Here is an 18,845-nt window from a genome sequence, read left to right as displayed (position 1 = left end):
AAGCTGATTTTTTAGAAATATGAACATGTTTCTAATAAGGCTAAGCCAATTAAAACAAATTCTTAATTGTAAAACAAATAAATGCAAATTCATATCAGGATTTGAAAATTTGATAAACCTAGAGCAAAGAAATATTTTGAACAATGTAACCTTTAAATTGTTGTAAATCCGATTGTTAACAATTATATTAAGGAGTGGACATTGGGCTGTTTATTACACTAGTTCCCAAAGTCTTGTAATCATCCTTAGAACGTTTGTTGAATTTTGATTGGTTGGTTCATTTAGTTGAGTTTCCAAACGTTTCAACCACGAATTGTAATCTACAGAAGAGGTTATTTTGTATTACATCATTGGGGGTGTACATCAATGTGTTCCTTTGGATCCCTGTACATCAAGAATCACAATAAACCAGTGATATGGCTATCTACAATTCTTTAACTTTTTAGAACCATGAGGAAACTGGTTTACTTGCTGGGTATTATTACCCAGCTATCTGTGCAAGCTAATTCATTGAAATATTTGAATCTTGGTGAGGGTGGTCTGTCTCCCTTTCCCAGTATCATTATTCAGAACCAATTTTATCTGGCGGATTTTACTTTTTGCTTCAGGAAGAATATTTTTATACAGATGAAATATACTATTACAAATCAGTTCTTTTTGGAGCGCAAAATAGTCATATTCAAAAAACTTATATAAACTTTTAAGGTTGCATTAAAAGTGTCTCCTATTATATAAAGTAGTAAGATTTTCTTTTGTCTGAAGCCTAAGATGTTATAAACTACTGAACTGATTAAGTTCTCCTTTTTAGGGAAGCTTCACATAGGTCCTGAAATTATTTAAGTTTATTATGTTTATAGATTTACTGGGTAAATGGAGAAAGTCACTCAAAAACCAGACATGTGACGTCTTAAAAATTAGTAATTATCCATTTATTTTTTAGGGGATTTCTTTCCCACTTCTCCTCTCAACTCACTGATTTTTTTGTGACTTTCTGGATTTAGGCCTTGGAATGGGGCGAAGTTACTAGTATTTAATAGATTGATATACAATCATACATTAGACTGTAACAATCTTTATTTTTGTGTGGAGCTCATTTAACTGTTCGAAACTTTTCAGTTAGAATCAACTAAAATATTTCATAATATCCCAGATTTCACACTGAATACTACCAAAAGGAAATAATAGGGTAAGTATTAACTTTGTATGGTAATGAGCTGCTCCTATTAATCAACCAAGGCATTCCTCATACTTTCACTATTAGTGTCACGTGCGAGACATATAGTGCAGATAGTAATTTAATTTCTTATCTATCTTAGTTATTTCAAACACCATTGATTAGTATTTGTGGAAAATAGCAATTTGAAACCAAAAATGTATATTTTTCATTTCTTTTAGGGTTAAAAATTCTAATGGTAGCTATTTGGTGAGCCTGATCAAAGCAGAATCCGTGGATCTTGTTAACTTCAGAGTTATAATCAGAGATCAGGCATGTTGAAAATTTTGAATTTAAAGCTAATCTAGGTCACAATAAAAATGAGAAACTGAATATCATGCAATTTATCTCAATACTCTTATTAACCTATAATATGTCCTATTATTAAAATGTTTATCTCCTTATTCTTTTTTTTGTCTGTGAATTATTAGTTTATTTATGATTTAAAAGCAAATTTAGTGTATTTGTGTCAAAACACATAACAAAAACTAGTTTATGTTTGTCACTCAGAGGTATACAACTAGTAACCAAACTCATGTATTGAATAAAACAATTTGTATTTATTTTTTTAATGAAGAAAATTAATTAGATATTCTGGATGCAAACTGAGTTACAGCCCCATATCTGGCACAGCCTATGCTTTACTTTTGGTAGGTATTTTAAGATTAGAGTAACATTTTTTAATTCTTAAAAATTAAAAAAAAAATATAACAAATCAAACTTTTTAGAATTCAACACACAGAGAGTCAAAGTTATCAGGAAATATTACATTTATCTAATTCTACATAGTCAAATCATTGCTTAAAAAATACTCTATTGTTAGTTTAGAAAAATTAAATCTTTAGTTTAAAAGCAAAGAAAGTGATAAAAAATTACCTTATTTATAGTTTATACTTCAATGTTTTATGTTTCATTAAAACCATATAAATCTTCAAAGAAAATTAATACAATACACAATGTTATGTTTTATTTAATAACTAGAGATGGGATATTGGTCATTGATAAGACAATTTCAGCCTTGAGTAATGCAACCATCTATGATACTAAAGATAGCAAGGTTAACCTCCCCATCATGGAAAAAGAAATTGGCAGAATATCTGATGCTAATATTTGGAACTTCAAAAAATCTGGTAAGTAAACAAATAAGAAATATTAATAGTCTATATTTTTTTTCTTCTTCACATTTTACCTAAAATAGATGACTTCTGCTTGAATTGGACTAAATGTGTTGATGACAACACTGAAAGCTTTGGCAATGTCTTGAGTGGTCTTGACATTAATACTACTGATGAAGTTGTACTAAAAGACATATCAAGGGAAATATTTTGCAAATCAATTGCTGAAGGAATAAGAATGATGCCAGCAAAGAGTACTTACCATGATGCTGATACTATCTGTCATCAATTTAAGTCAGATCTTTATGTCTATAGAGATTCTGTTGCAAATACTGAAATCGCACATGAAACTGATTTTATTGAAGATACAGATTTTATTTGGGCTGGTTATTCTGATGAAAACAAAGAAGGGACTTATATTCCTCACATTGGAAATTTTTCATTGAGTGAAACAAATCTGAAATGGAGCTGGGGAGAACCAAACGGTGACAAGATAGAGCAATGTGCTGTTCTTCAAGGTTCCCAATCTAACTTGCTAAATGACCAATCTTGTCATGATATTACTGCCTGGGTAACATGTTACTTTGATGAATCAGTTACTTTTACAGCGCATGACTTATCAAACATTCTACCAGAAGTAAGAATAGATAACCATTTTCTGTTTGATCTTGATGATGTTGTTGACCCAAGGAAATATTCCTTGAACAATTTTGATGGAGGTAGTATCCAGAATCTAAATGGTACTTGGACTTTGTTGACAAAGGATAATCAGAAATTAATGGAAATTGAAATGGAGGGCTTTCCTATTGGAAGAAGAGAGTGGAAATCTATCATTGGAGACTATGAAACTAAAGTTCTCAATCTCAATGCTTGTAGAAGAGATGAGTTTGGTTGTGATAATGGAATATGTATTCCAAAATGGTTAAGATGCAATCAGATAACTGACTGTCCAGGATTTGAAGATGAGCAAAACTGTTCAATGTTGCACCTTTCACCTGGATATAGCAAAGATGTCCCAACTGCAAATGAAACTGAGATTTTAAACATTGATCTTCAAGTTGCTATTAAAAAGATCATAGCTATGAATTTTGATGATGGAAACTTTATTGCCCAGTTTAAAATGATAAATTTGTGGCAAGACAAAAGATTGAAGTTTAAAAATCTGCAAGAGGACATGTCTGATAATCTTCTTAAGATAGATGAGTGGACAACTATTTGGATTCCGGACTATATAATATTCAACACAAAGCATCTTGATCATACAAAATCTCTACCTGAAGATAAGCATAGTAGTCTTCATATAGAACTCTTAGACATTGCAAGTTCTGAACAAGCTAACAATGATTTTTATTATGATGGTTCTCTGGTTAAGGTACAGAAATTAACTCATTATACAGTTGAAATGTTATGTAACTATGATTGGAGGTTTTACCCCTTTGATTCTCAGTATTGCCCAATTCAAATTTTCCTCTCTACTGAAAAACAAGATAACCTAAGCATAAATGTCTCTGTATCTACTTTAAATCTTGAATATTCAACATTTTCAATTAAGTTGATGAATACCACAGTTGGTACTGGAAAGAGGAAAATGGTTCAAGTTTTACTAAAATTTACAAGGAATCTGACTCCAATTCTTCTGAATACCTACTTACCCACTTTGATATTGACAATTATCAACCAGTTAACAAACTACTACATTGGCCAGGATATGTTTGAGGGAATCATCATGATCAATGCCACCATTCTCATGACCCTGACCTCTATCTTCATCTCTGTGTTCAACTCCCTGCCTAAAACAACTTACATAAAATTGATGGATATCTGGATCATTGCAACCTTTGTGTACCCCTTTCTGATCATTATAACTCACTCAGAACTGCATGTGCTTTACAGAAGACAAAAAAAAAGAAGCGCTGGAACAATTAGGATACTCAAGAGAATTTGTAGAATGTTACTCCCTTCTCTTTTTACACTGTTTACTTTTGTGTATTTCTTCATTGGGTATTATCACTATTTTAACAATTGAATGATATACAAATATTTTCACAAATGATGATTAAAAAAGAAAAAATATAATGCACTTTTTTCATGTTTAATTGTTTACATATGTATTCATTATCTTACCAAGCTTTATTTTTAATAAATAATCTCTGTGTGCACAAATATATATTATGAATATGGCATGAATACATAAATTTTATCTATAACATGAAGCTGGAAGTCACCAGGAGGGTTTGTTATTACATATCTTGCTGTGCTAGCATTAGCATTATCTGCCAGTTCTAGGTACCTAAATTTAAAAGACTATATAAATTGCAATTTTCATTTGCATAGAAAAACAAGAAAGTAATATTAACTTTTAAGGGTTAAAAAACACAGAATATACAAAATCAATTTTATGTGATACAGGGTATTGAAAAACACTATGCTACAGTAATTACTTACAAAGTTGCTTTGTGCTAAATACAAAAAAAAACACCTGTAGAGACCAATGCATAACATCCCATGATTCTTCAAAGCTGCCACAAACAGGTCTTCATACTTGCCACCTTCCAAAACTAATTTTTCCAAAGGTGATCCTATAAAAAAGTATGTACTTTGTGGCGATATCCCTCATATTATTGCAAGAGCCAGTTTACTAATGTAGATATTATTCTAGATTATTATTATTATTAAAAATGCCATAGCAATAGTAAATATTTTAATGATTTAGGCTAGGTTAGTTGTGTAAAGGTTAGATACAAAGGTTAAGTTTCTTGAAGGAAAAGGCACCCCATGGGTTTGTCATCATAAAGTGTAATATTATCAACCAATGAAAATTCTAAAAATGTATCTTTGTACCTGCAATTGAAACTTGTCCTAATTTACAGCGTCTGCATTTCTCTCTAACTTTCTGAGTTGTATATCCAGGTTGCATGCCAGCTCCTTCTGCCAATATCAACTCCAATTCTGGAGTCATGCCACCTAGTGTTAATATTTTTAACTAATTTCTAATTCAAAGATTTATTATAAACTAAGGTTGTAGTCATGGAGTAAAATGGATATATTGACCTGAAATTAATGATTTGATGAGAGTCAATGCTTGGTGATTGTAGTAAGCAGTTGATACTATAGAATCAAGCACTGATACAGCTAAAGCTGTTCCTGTCGCAAAAGCCTGTAACAAAATTGTTAGAAAACTTAAACATAGGATACTTAAGACTTTTCTTAATGGTGTAATTTTCATACAGAATTATATTTATGTTGCAAAATTTTTTTTAAAAATCTTAAACTATTAGGTTATATCTATCTCGTTGACAAAAAATACTTTTAGATCCCAGATCAGTCTTAAAAACTATTCTATACCTGTGTTACATAAAGTTGTACTCCTGGTTCATCATCATCATCAGGATTAAGATACTAAAATAGTGTGTTATAATTTCATTTTAAATCTCTTTAGTACAAGTTACAGATATAGATTCTAATAAACGTTTTCCACACAAGCACTTGATACTGCTTAGATACTAATAGTAATTCAACATTTATAGGAGATCATTGCAATGAAGTGTCATTAGTTAAAATTTTTGTATTTATCTTGCTTTGTTACCTGTATATTTGAATCATTTACAACCTCTGTGATCATAACCCTAAAATCAAGTAACAAGTAGGTCAGCTAATTTTTTTCCAAAATGCTCTTAAATTTTCAAAATAATTGTTAGGTACATGTACCGAATAAAATGAGTTTTAAAATTTAAAGATAGTTCTATTTCCTAGAAAGAATAATTGAATCATTAGTTTCAATAGGAAGCTTTCCAGAAAAGTAGTACTAATTCAACCCAAGATTTATAGAGTTTTCTACTTTAATCTGTTAAATAGCAATAAAAAAATTTAATTAAATCTATCTTTGTAAAACATATTAGCAAAGAATATTGGGCTAATTCCTATAAGCTAGCCAATGAGATAGAGCTCTTAGGTCCTGAATAGATATAAAGGAATATGAAAGACTTAGGAAACCTTAGCTTTGGCTAACTCAAGACTTTTTATAGGATTTGGCTCAGTATGTTACAAACCTGACTTTATTACCCAGTATTTCTCCTTTTCTAAATTTTCCAGCCATGCTTGGTCCAAAATCTACAGGCATCTCATCATACTTGTTAAATGTCATGGCCTAAAATCATATTCTATTGATTTGTATTGTATGCAATTTTTTTTATTTCTTTCAGAACAATAAGACTGACATATCATTCTTCTTGTAACCAGGGCTCAGCAACAGAGGTAGACTAATACTGTCACATAATATAGGTAAATTTACCTTGATATTCAAGCTGGCAAGGACTGCCTCTTTATCAGCTAGGGAAGGATCCTCCACATTGGAAATTTTAGCTGACAGTATGACACACATGTCTTAAATCAGCATTTTCTTCTCAATTCATTATTTATCAAATGCATTTGTAGATCATTAGTAATGTTGCTTGTTTTTTTATTTGAGCTTTAATATCAATCATGATTTTCTCTGCTGCTGTTGAAGATGGGCAGAAGAAATTTTTGTTAACATTACTCTTATTATTTATTCTTATTACTCTTAATTATTTATTCTGTTACTATGATATATTGCTAAATCAGTATAATATCTTTGCAATTTTAAATGTAGAATCTGCAAAAAGTCAAACTTGTTGATATCTCTGATAAAATGAATGAAAAGCTGCCTGAAAGATTGATATTGACTGATCTCAGATCTGCTCTGCTCATTGGAGTTCCATTTAAAACAGATATTTTAGGCAAAGTTTTCAATGACTCCCACTCTCGCTCCACATACTAAAATATTGTTCAGTACATCCTATTATTTTTTTGTCTGTAGCAAAATATCTCACTAACCGATGAAAACAATATGATTCTCCTTTACAGTGTAGCTTCTTATAGGCCCTGGGAAGATTTATAACAATTCTGGGGGAGGGTAACACCACTCTCCCAAGAGAAATCACCCTTAGGAATAGAAGGCAATCAACCCCTCCAAAAAAAATATTTCTAAAAATTTTGGACTTTTTCTATTTAAAGCTAAAAGTGTAGAGAGTCAAATTTACACCCTTCCACCCCCCCCCCCCCCCTCCACTTCTCCCTAGGTCCCTAGAGGGAATGGATCGCAAGTAGAAAATAAAATAAGAGTATCTGAGAACTTTACCTGTGCACATCCAACTATAACAACATGTTTGAGTTCATGATACTTTAGGTTTGAGGCTCTCAGTGGCATAATTAAATTTCTGATATATTTCATAATTCAAGATATTAAATATGTGTTGTGGAATAAATTAAGGTATAAAAAATAGATAGTCAAAAAGGAAAATACAAATATCTTTTGTTACTTTTCTTTATTATATTTTTGCAAACTAAATTGAACCTAGTAAAAGTGTCTGACTCTGATTATGACGTAAAAAAAAATTGCCAATGAGAGGCCAGTATACACTGTAATTGACCACTGGTAAAATTTATAGTGGCCTCTCATTGGCTAATTTTTTTACGTCATAATCAGTCACACACTTTTACTAGATTCACTATATTTTTTTTCTGTAAAATCTAATTTTTCAAATTTTTCTTATATAAGTAAAAATCAATTTATCAAACAAAATTATGAATATAATTCCTAAGACCAATGAGAGGACCTTCAGGTTCAGCAAACAGACAAACAACCACATGTGAGTTTAGAACTGTTCGCGATATCTGTTCTCTAAAGACAATTTTTTTAAAAATTTGAATAATGAACCAAAAGAAAGTTTACAACAGCTATTATACATTGCGTTTATTAGAATATTCATCATATGCAATATTCATCTACAAGATTTCCTTACTATTTAAAGTTTAAAGCAAATTAATAGAGGGTTAGGAGCTATATGTAACTCTGCCCACGGGGTTGGGACCCTGTGCGGACTTTTAATTGGGTCTTTGAATATCAGCCCGTAGTGTCGGAAATGTAAACACAGCCAAGTCACAAAAAGAACGGAAATCAATTTGCAAGCAGACAAAAAAAGGTCCCTACCACTTGGCCCTGGTATTCAACTATATTATATATCTATACTGATACATTTATTTTCTTAATCAATAGGAGCAGGAAAGTGTCATTTATGATATACATTGCATGACGTTGTTAAAAAGTATATAATTTACCTGGTGACCAGAACTTGACTGAAGGGTCTGTAAGGACACCAGTGAAAGGTTCCAGTAGAATCATATTCATAATTAATATCATCATTTTTCCTTCAAATTTAATAATAATATTATTGTTTTTAAATGGATGAGTATAACTATGATAGATTATTATGCCCACATGAAATTAATTCACTTTTAGTTGTTGTTTTTTTTTTTGTTCATCTTGGAGTAAATATAATTTGATTACAGACAGGCATATAGAAGAGTTAAACAATATGAAGATGTTTTTCTTAATTAGGAAGAATAAGAATAAATATTTTTACCTTTTGAATCCAAAGTCAGCTTCAAGTTGAGTTTGGAGGGATGTTGGTAGTCTTGGAGTAAATGGGAGCAAATCAATGGTGTGATGGGATTGATAGATACTGCTAACAATTTAACATTTGTAACAATTAAGTTATTAAATGATATTGTAACACTTTTATAATTACCTTTTATTAGCGGCGTTATTACAATATTCTGCAAAGGATCTCTACAAGTACCAGTTTTATTAAGACATATACAAGCTTTTCTATGCCAATCATATCACATAGAAGGAAACAAAGCAATGATACGAATTAGGTAAATATGTAGGCCAAAATTCGCTTTTTTAGAAAGTCCGTAATTAATTATAGATATAGCAAACAAAAAGTAGCACGCTCTAATTTTCCAAATCTGCTTAGTTATGAATATTTCAACCATTACTTTAAAGTCAAAATATAAATTCCTTGAAGTTTCAGTAGTGTCTACTAATGCAGGTAGTGGAGGTGGAACCGGAGCAAGCCTGTATTTTGAACATAAAATTAAAACCTGTAGGAACATTCTATCATAATAGTTTTGATAAATAAATTCATTTTTAGCAACTTTCTTTACAATTTCAATGACTTATATATTATGAGCAGAAAAAAATATGAACATTCTATCAGTTGTAACCTGTTCTGAGCTGAATAGGCTGGGTTAGGTGAGGGTAGCCTAGCCCCTGGTCCAACAACACAACCATTCCCTTCGGATTTAGGCATTCGTGGACTTTCTGCAGCTGAAAAAAAATCTTTTGTGGAATACAGTTTTTGTCTAACTTTTTGGACTAAGTATTGATATTGTTTTTATCTTCTTTACTCTACATTTTTATTTTTTTTTACTTAAACTAATTACTGTTCTAGGTGACAAAGTATTACCGTTTGTTAATCTTTTCTTAGTTACCTTTTTTCTCAATCTCTTGTTGTTCTTTTAGGATTGCACATTTACACTTTACTATCTTATCCACATTTCTCACTCTTTCATGACAAGCCTATAATATTCAATAGTGCAAGTGATACAATTATATTTGTTTTTGGATGGCAGATTTGTACTTTATAGACCTCTGAACATTTTCATCCTAATTATGAAATTATTTTAATATTGAATAGAATGATTTATGGAAAGTATTTCATAATGCAGCTTTGTCCCTAGATTTTTTTTTATTTAAAATATGATCTTTTTAAAATTCCATTTTAATTGTTATGTTCAAAAAAACTACCTTACAAAAATGAACAACTCTTTTTACTTCTTCTGCATCTTGTGCTATGAAATACCTAAAAAGTATAAAATTTCAATAGAACGTAGTTTAGCACATAAAATTATATAATAAGCATTTAATTCTTTAAATGTCATGTTGGAAAGTTACATAAAACCTTAATCATTTCATGAATAATTAATTCAGTTTCCTAGATACAAATGAAAATTATTATTATCAATTTATAACATTGTATACATTTCTGTATGCATTATACAGAAATAGAGATAATTTAGAGATGTATTCTCCAAATCAGCCAATAGTATAATAGTTAAAGAACAACCCAGATTAAGATTGTGTACAGATTTGGGAAAAGACATATTTTTTTCATTCGTTCGCCAAATGAATCAGCTATAAATAGTCGCCTGTTTTTTTTATAGTGTGAAGCAAATGAAAAAAAATTATAAGTTAGCTGTGAATAGTTGAGTTACTTAGGATAAAGTTAGAGTTCTAGAAGTCATATCCTTAAAAATTTCGTTGCCCTATTACTTGAATGCAAATATTAACAAAGGTATTTGTCTGCTAGAGGAATCTACTGGTTTTTTTTAAATTTTGCGGTCAGATAGACCAGGTGGATATATTATGACTATCCTATTATATAAAGTAGTAAGGTTTTTTTGTCTGTACCGAAGGATCTCACTAACCACTGAACTGATCGGGTTCTCCTTAACAGGCTAGCTTCTCATAGGTACTGGGAAGGTTTATAACTATTTTAGGGGAGGGTACCCCCACCCTCCCAAGAGAAATCGCCCCTAGAAAAAATTACCCCCCCCAAAAAAAAAAAATTGTAAACTTTTTATTTAAAAATTCCAAATAAAAAAAATGGGTTTTCTGATTCAATTTCTCCGTCCTCAAGTGCCCCTAGAGGCCTATAGGGGCGTAGCCGCTAGTTTTTACATATAATACTTACCCAACAGTAGATTGTCTAATCTTAACAGATTGTGGATTTATAGCAATCTCAGATTTACCATCATCATTCTCTACCTCTATGGCTATTATTAACAATTTCAACTGAAAAAAGTATTAAATTCATTGGCTAAAAAAATATAAAATGTTCCATCATAAACACAGTGGTATAATTTTATAACCCTTAACGGTCGGGGGGGGGGGGGCGTTCAACGCCCCCCCATCCGGTTTTTTCTATCTCATTTTCTGTGTGTGAAAGATAAAGAGCCCAAACTGCTTGACTTTTTAAGTATGGGTATGACACACAACTGAGAGTTGGAATTTTTTGAATATCTCCACCCTGGCGGACACAGGATGCCAGCAAACCTGGCAGGGTCATCCAGGTAATGAGCAAAAATATTTTTTTGACTAAAACAAAGCATTTTATCATACCAAAATACTAAAAAATCCTCTAGTAGTACATCCTTATATGAAATACAGGTGTTCAAGTCACTTTCAGGTTCCAGGTATGATCCTGCAGGTCCTGATCCTCCAAGTCTCCAGAAATCTTTAAAAGGCTCCTGTGGCCGCAATTTTTGACTTAGAGACTTCAAATTTTAAACTTAAGCTTTTCTTACATGTATACATAACGTATTAAAATTTCATGAAGATCCGCCGCCGTTTTCCCGCCGACCGCCGACTGCGGCGGCTGGCAGCTGCCAAGTACAGCTGCGGCCTCTGAAATTTATATTTTGATATTTCTAATGTAAAATTTACATAAAAATAAACATTTTTTGGGAAAAAATTTTTCTTCTAGCTTCAAAAATAAGAAAATTACAGCCGTTTGAAATTTTTAAATAAAAAAAGACCTAAAAACAAAGGTTGTTAAATAAAAGGGTGAAGGAAGCGAAAATTGACTTAGACTTATAAAAGGTCGGAAATTCATTATCAAACAGGGGACTTGCACAAATTTAGCCCTCTAGCTCTAATAGGAACTGAGATAATTAGGGGGGGCGTTGAACGCCCCCCCCCCCCCCGATCGATTAAGGTGCGGCAAGGGGCCCGACTGTAAAGGGATAATGTTACTATATTAGAATTGACATACAAATGAATATTTTGAACATACAAGAAAACGTTGGCAACTTGGCTGATTTGATAGAACTTAAAAAAACATTGTTTAAAACAATGTATCCATTAAAGTAATCTTGTTCTAATCTAAATTAAATATATAAATATTTACCCTGACAAAGCAAGTTTCTGCAGCCTGAACAAAAGTCATTCCAATGAATGATGGAGATAAAGTTTCTGTATACATTTCACAACCAGTACCCTAGATATAGACATTGTAAGCTTCTTTGCAAAGCTTCAAGAAGTGACAAAACCATTAACATCTTGATGAAATGTATAGAGGCATCTGACATTTTTAGTTTAATTCACTTAAATGGTATTTAAGCTAATAATATGTAAACTTTTAAAACTTCTATAAAAAAAGCAAGAAAACTATAGCTACAATATTTCATGGCCTTAAAGTTTAGGTCTTTGCATTGCACTAGTATATAGCTGCAATTTAATTTTATACCTGTAAATATTCATTTTGCCATCTTTTCATGTCAGGGCTGGATAGATCAGCTCTCATAGCAAATAGATTTGACATCATTGTACTAAAATACCATTTGCATAATTAGGAGAGTTTTTACTTTAGGTTACGTTGAGAGTTAATATATATAAATAAAAATCATCTGTCAGATTTTTTAAAAGTTGGATTGAATATTTAGTCTCATTGATCATCTAGGGTAATATATCTAGTTACTTTACTGATGACTATACTGTCCTGACTTGATTCAAATAATTTGTAAAAATCTTTACCTAAATCCAGGAGCCAAACAGGATTGAGCTATAAAGCCAAGTTTAAACTCTGCCTGTAAGTCAAAGTTTAAATTGAAATATATTTCAGTTAAATACCAATTTCTTACAGAATTGTTTTTTTTCAAAGGTTTTAAATATAAAGTTATTAAATCATGATTCTAATTATTATTTTAAATCAAGGAACATGACAATAAAGTAAGTCATCCTAAGACATGTATGAGGCTTTTCTATTTTATATTATAAATTTGATATTGAAATAATTATTTTAATATTGACATTAAAAAATCTGAACTTACCAAGCAAACCACAGCATCCCTGGACTCATCCCAAGAAGGAACATTCAGCAAGTAGGATTTGTTATGATATAATAATAACTGAATAATTACTCTTGATTCCTCATTATAATCCTGTAAAAAATAGAAATTAGTGTGTTAAGTGATTCTTATAGCACATTTCATCCATATGAGATTCAAATATAATAAATTCAACTATTAATGAGTAAATGATACCCTGTTTGCTTTCTGTGGGTGAAGTGACGGGTTCCTGGATAACACCATATCATACTAGAGACTATAAATCTGGTACCTATTTCCTATGTCTTGCGCATGATAGCCAGGATACAGGCACAACTCATTACAAACAAAGGCCTGCTACAAAGGGTTAGTTGAAAGAATTATTACCTTGACAGATATTACTCTCATAATATTTGCTGCATCTTCTTCATCTAAAAATCAACAGTTAAATCTATTTTTATAATTTGAATATAATTGAGTCATCAAGGATAAGTATAACCTAATGATAAGACATAACTTTAAAAAGGAATTTCAAGCAGAAAAGATTGATTTTGGTCTAATATGATACAATCTCAAAAAAACAGCAATGAATTTTTTGGATGATGAAATTTCCCAAGCAAAGATTTATTTTAAGAAACTTAATTATTATAAATGAAATAACTCCCCTTTTATACTAAAATGTGTAATCAAACCAACTACGTTCTTATACTGTGGTCAATTGGTTCTATTAGGTTACTAGTGATCTAGACTTTTTTGTTAATTCTAAATTATAAATATTTTAATTGTTGATTCCTGGATCTTGACAGTACTTGTTAGTTAGAATAACAATTGCATCTGCTTCCTCTGCCTATAATTTAAAATATACCTACAGTATCATAACTACTCTGTAACTATTACCTGTCTGTACATCATAGTAACTTAACATTTACTCAAACATAATGATTTATGATGGATTACTCCTTACTGATTCTGATTTATAGGGTCAATCAATTTCTAAGGGAGGAAAAGTGACATTGGACTGTAAATATGTACTGGTCCCTATAAATTTACTTTGGGTACTTTTATTGCATATTCATTGAGTTGTTATACAAACAAAGAGTATCCAAACATATTTACCTATAATCTAAATCTACAGAAGGGGTAATTTTGGGTTTACATCAAATTATATTCCATTGACTCATCCCTGAGCTTTAATCTTAATGAAGAAATTGCAGCTTATACCTGTACTCTTTCCAAGTCAATAGCCTCCATCAGAGATCCTTGAAAGTATCTGACTCTAGGATTGACAAACAATAGATTAAAATACATTTATTTCAGATTTCACAGATTTCAAATAATGAATAGAAAGAAAATAAAAGATTAATCCTTTTATACAATTATTAGGATGTCTGTCTGTAGCTTTAGAGCTCGCTTACCATTTGACCGATATAATTTTCCTTAACAATGAAGCTTCTTATAGGTCCAGCCAAAAAGATATTTGAATGAATGTCACATACCTAGGATATCTTTTCTTTAGAAATCCTTCAAATTCCAGCTCTGGTTCATCAGGATGCAGGAATACTGCTTCTATATCTACATCAGCTCTGAAGTTTTTGGATAACAAAATATTATCATTCCATTTTTTCTTATATAAATATATTTTAGATGTTCGTATGAGGTGGTCTAACAATAATAAATTAGTGCCATTGCGAAATATCATACAAAAAAGAATATATATTTTTTTTCACAATTTCACCTAACTTGATTAGTTTAATTGTTTACCTATCCTCATGATGAAAATCAGATAGAAAACTGGTCACTGTCCCAAAAGTGATATGTCCAGATACCTATAACCAGTTCAACATGGTTTTACATGAAGGCATTACAAAATCAAAAAAAAAGTACATAAAGTAAAAAATTTTAACACATGCAAAAACTAAAAGGTTACCACAATGAAAGTTTTGCCTCTCTCATTCTTATAGGCTCCACCAAATTTTCTTCTGTTACCAAGCAGCATAATTGCCTCAGGTATGACTGTTGTAAACATGGCCAATCCAACCATCAAGAACAGGATCTGGAATGTTCTGAAATGCAATGATAGTTTTCTCTAAAAGTAAGTCAAACTTTTTATTAATATCATCTATTTGTAGGAAAGTTTGGGTATAGTCCTTTCCATGACATCGCTCCATATGGGGCGATGATTTTCTATAGCTCCTTCAAGGAGCTATAGCATAGCCTCTTATCATATGGAGCGATGTGATAGCCCCTTTTAAGGAGCGTTCATATCGCCTCTTATGATAAGAGGCTATGCTATAGCTCCTTCATGGCCTCTTAATAGCTCCTTTGAAGGGGCGTTAATATCGCCTCTTATGATAAGAGGCTATGCTATAGCCCCATGATGGCTCCTTCATAGCCTCTCCATCGCCCCTCCGTAGTCCCTTACCTTAATTTATATAACAACCCACTTGATGGCCCCTACATCGCTCCTCCATCGCCCCTTCTCCAAATTTATATTACATTGTACTTTGATGGCCCCTACATCGCTCCTACATCGCCCCTACATCGCTCCTACATCGCTCCTTCATCGCTCCTTCTCCAAATTTATATTAAATTGTACTGTGATGGCCCCTACATCGCTCCTACATCGCTCCTTCTCCAAATTTATATTAAATTGTACTGTGATGGCCCCTACATCGCTCCTACATCGCTCCTTCATCGCTCCTACATCGCCCCTTCATCGCTCCTTCTCCAAATTTATATTACATTGCAACTTGATGGCCCCTACATCGCTGCTACATCGCTCCTTCATCGCTCCTACATCGCCCCTCCATCGCTCCTACATCGCTCCTTCTCCAAATTTATATTAAATTGTACTGTGATGGCCCCTACATCGCTCCTACATCGCTCCTTCATCGCTCCTACATCGCCCCTTCATCGCTCCTTCTCCAAATTTATATTACATTGTACTTTGATGGCCCCTACATCGCCCCTCCATTGCCCCTCCATCGCTCCTACATCGCCCCTACATCGCCCCTTCATCGCTCCTTCTCCAAATTTATATTACATTGTACTTTGATGGCCCCTACATCGCCCCTCCATCGCTCCTACATCGCCCCTCCATCGCTCCTTCTCCAAATTTATATTAAATTGTACTGTGATGGCCCCTACATCGCTCCTACATCGCTCCTTCATTGCTCCTACATCGCCCCTTCATTGCTCCTTCTCCAAATTTATATTACATTGCAACTTGATGGCCCCTACATCGCTCCTACATAGCTCCTCCATCGCTCCTCCATCGCTCCTTCATCGCTCCTACATCGCCCCTTCATCGCTCCTTCTCCAAATTTATATTACATTGCAACTTGATGGCCCCTACATCGCTCCTCCATCGCCCCTTAATAGCCCCTTACCTTAATTTATATAACAAAGCTCCTATATGGCCTCTCTATCGCCCCTTAATAGCCACTTAATTTAATTATATAACATTGCCCCTACATAGCCTCTCCATCGCCCCTTAATAGCCCCTTACCTAAATTTATATAACAAAGCTCCTATATAGCCTCTCCTTAATTATGTAACATAGCCCCTACATATCCTCTCCATCGCCCCATAATAGCCTCTTACCTTAATTATGTAACATAGCCCCTACATAGCCTCTCCATCGCCCCTAAATAGCCCCTTACCCTAATTTATATAACATAGCCCCTACATAGCCTCTCCATCGCCCCTTAATAGCTCCTTACCTTAATTTATATAACATAGCCCCTACATAGCCTCTCCATCGCCCCTTAATAGCCCCTTACCTTAATTTATATAACATAGCCCTACATAGCCTCTCCATCGCCCCTTAATAGCCCCTTACCTTAATTTATATAGCATAGCCCCTACATAGCCTCTCCATCGCCCCTTAATAGCCTCTTACCTTAATTTATATAATCCTTACCTTAATATATATAACATAGCCCCTACATAGCCTCTCCATCGCCCCTAAATAGCCCCTTACCCTAATTTATATAACATAGCCCCTACATAGCCTCTCCATCGCCCCTTAATAGCCCCTTACCTTAATTTATATAACATAGCCTCTACATAGCCTCTCCATCGCCCCTTAATAGCCCCTTACCTTAATTTATATAACATAGCCCTACATAGCCTCTCCATCGCCCCTTAATAGCCCCTTACCTTAATTTATATAGCATAGCCCCTACATAGCCTCTCCATCGCCCCTTAATAGCCTCTTACCTTAATTTATATAATCCTTACCTTAATATATATAACATAGCCCCTACATAGCCTCTCCATCGCCCCTGAATAGCCCCTTACCCTAATTTATATAACATAGCCCCTAAATAGCCCCTTACCCTAATTTATATAACATAGCCCCTACATAGCCTCTCCATCGCCCCTTAATAGCTCCTTACCTTAATTTATATAACATAGCCCCTACATAGCCTCTCCATCGCCCCTTAATAGCCCCTTACCTTAATTTATATAACATAGCCCTACATAGCCTCTCCATCGCCCCTTAATAGCCCCTTACCTTAATTTATATAGCATAGCCCCTACATAGCCTCTCCATCGCCCCTTAATAGCCTCTTACCTTAATTTATATAATCCTTACCTTAATATATATAACATAGCCCCTACATAGCCTCTCCATCGCCCCTAAATAGCCCCTTACCCTAATTTATATAACATAGCCCCTACATAGCCTCTCCATCGCCCCTTAATAGCCCCTTACCTTAATTTATATAACATAGCCTCTACATAGCCTCTCCATCGCCCCTTAATAGCCCCTTACCTTAATTTATATAACATAGCCCTACATAGCCTCTCCATTGCCCCTTAATAGTCCCTTACCTTAATTTATATAACATAGCTCCTACATAGCCTCTCCATCGCCCCTTAAAAGCCCATTACCTTAATTTATATAACATAGCCCCTACATAGCCTCTCCATCGCCCCTTAATAGTCCTTTACCTTAATTTATATAAAATAGCCCCTATATAGCCTCTCTATCGCCCCTTAATAGCCAATTTATATAACATAGCCGCTACATAGCCTCTCCATCGCCCCTTAATAGCTCCTTACCTTAATTTATATAACATAGCCTCTCCATCGCCCCTTAATAGCCCTCCATCGCCACTTAAAAGCCCCTTACCTTAATTTATATAACATAGCCTCTACATAGCCTCTCCATCGCCCCTTAATAGCCCTTATATCCTCCTTCAAAACAGTTATACACCTTCCCAGGATCTATTGGAAGCTACCCTATAAAGGAGAACCATATTGGTTCTGCAGTTAGCGATCTTCTTTGATACATACAGACAATGATCCTGTTACTTTTTATAAGGATTAAAAATAAAATGGCCTAAAGCCATCTCATTACCCATAGGAAGCTTCACTGTAAAGGAGAACCATGTCGGTTTAGTGGTTAGCAAGGTACAGACAGACATACATACAGACAAAGATCCTGTTACTTTATTATAAGGATTAAAATAAAATAGTTATTAACCTCCCCAGGACCTATGAGAAGCTACCCTATTAAGGAGAACGATCTCAGGAGAACCATATTGGTTCATCGGTTAGCAAGATCCTTCGGTACAGACAGACATTCATACATACAGACAAAGATTCTGTTAATTTATTTTAAGAAATACAGATAAAATTGTTATAAACCTTTCCAGGCCTAAAACCATCTCAGGACCTAATTTCTGCCGTTGACAACTCGAGTTAAGTTACTATATTATTTTTACAATGTTTAACTTATCTGTTATTATTGGCTG

At 33.2% G+C, this 18,845-nt stretch overlaps 2 protein-coding genes and 1 long non-coding RNA gene across 3 annotated transcripts in view; 1 reads left to right on the top strand and 2 right to left on the bottom strand.

The window, feature by feature from the left end:
- The first annotated feature begins 2,420 nt into the window (after positions 1-2,420).
- Positions 2,421-4,354, top strand: LOC145314897 (gamma-aminobutyric acid receptor subunit beta-like). Its single transcript, XM_080154974.1, has one exon. The coding sequence runs from the start codon at positions 2,567-2,569 to the stop codon at positions 4,352-4,354; it is 1,788 nt and encodes a 595-aa protein (XP_080011100.1). The 5' UTR covers positions 2,421-2,566.
- Positions 4,355-4,442: 88 nt separating this feature from the next.
- Positions 4,443-18,845, bottom strand: part of LOC145314896 (calcium-activated potassium channel slowpoke-like) — a 28,860-nt gene continuing 14,457 nt past the window's right edge. Inside the window, exons 9-34 of the mRNA XM_080154973.1 lie at positions 15,008-15,143; positions 14,842-14,906; positions 14,577-14,663; positions 14,302-14,356; positions 13,875-13,927; positions 13,468-13,513; positions 13,084-13,194; positions 12,788-12,840; positions 12,501-12,582; positions 12,162-12,251; positions 10,947-11,047; positions 10,001-10,055; positions 9,685-9,772; positions 9,418-9,520; positions 9,190-9,268; positions 8,937-8,977; positions 7,487-7,565; positions 7,014-7,122; positions 6,620-6,711; positions 6,378-6,475; positions 5,915-5,954; positions 5,674-5,727; positions 5,380-5,485; positions 5,170-5,292; positions 4,808-4,907; positions 4,443-4,618 (exon numbers count right to left, since the gene is read on the bottom strand). Of these exons, the coding sequence (XP_080011099.1) occupies positions 4,498-4,618; positions 4,808-4,907; positions 5,170-5,292; positions 5,380-5,485; positions 5,674-5,727; positions 5,915-5,954; positions 6,378-6,475; positions 6,620-6,711; positions 7,014-7,122; positions 7,487-7,565; positions 8,937-8,977; positions 9,190-9,268; positions 9,418-9,520; positions 9,685-9,772; positions 10,001-10,055; positions 10,947-11,047; positions 12,162-12,251; positions 12,501-12,582; positions 12,788-12,840; positions 13,084-13,194; positions 13,468-13,513; positions 13,875-13,927; positions 14,302-14,356; positions 14,577-14,663; positions 14,842-14,906; positions 15,008-15,143 (2,167 nt within the window). The 3' untranslated portion in view covers positions 4,443-4,497. The remainder of the gene's footprint in view (positions 4,619-4,807; positions 4,908-5,169; positions 5,293-5,379; positions 5,486-5,673; positions 5,728-5,914; positions 5,955-6,377; positions 6,476-6,619; positions 6,712-7,013; positions 7,123-7,486; positions 7,566-8,936; positions 8,978-9,189; positions 9,269-9,417; positions 9,521-9,684; positions 9,773-10,000; positions 10,056-10,946; positions 11,048-12,161; positions 12,252-12,500; positions 12,583-12,787; positions 12,841-13,083; positions 13,195-13,467; positions 13,514-13,874; positions 13,928-14,301; positions 14,357-14,576; positions 14,664-14,841; positions 14,907-15,007; positions 15,144-18,845) is intronic.
- Positions 7,936-8,875, bottom strand: LOC145314263 (uncharacterized). Its single transcript, XR_013877717.1, has 3 exons — positions 8,772-8,875; positions 8,467-8,556; positions 7,936-8,029 (listed from the first exon to the last, which is right to left on the bottom strand). It is a non-coding gene; the product is annotated as an uncharacterized LOC145314263 (long non-coding RNA).

The sequence above is a fragment of the Acartia tonsa genome, chromosome 3 (assembly GCF_053477335.1).
Source record: "Acartia tonsa isolate MP-2025a chromosome 3, ASM5347733v1, whole genome shotgun sequence".
Taxonomy (NCBI): domain Eukaryota; kingdom Metazoa; phylum Arthropoda; class Copepoda; order Calanoida; family Acartiidae; genus Acartia; species Acartia tonsa.
This window is presented reverse-complemented; position numbering and strand designations above follow the sequence as displayed.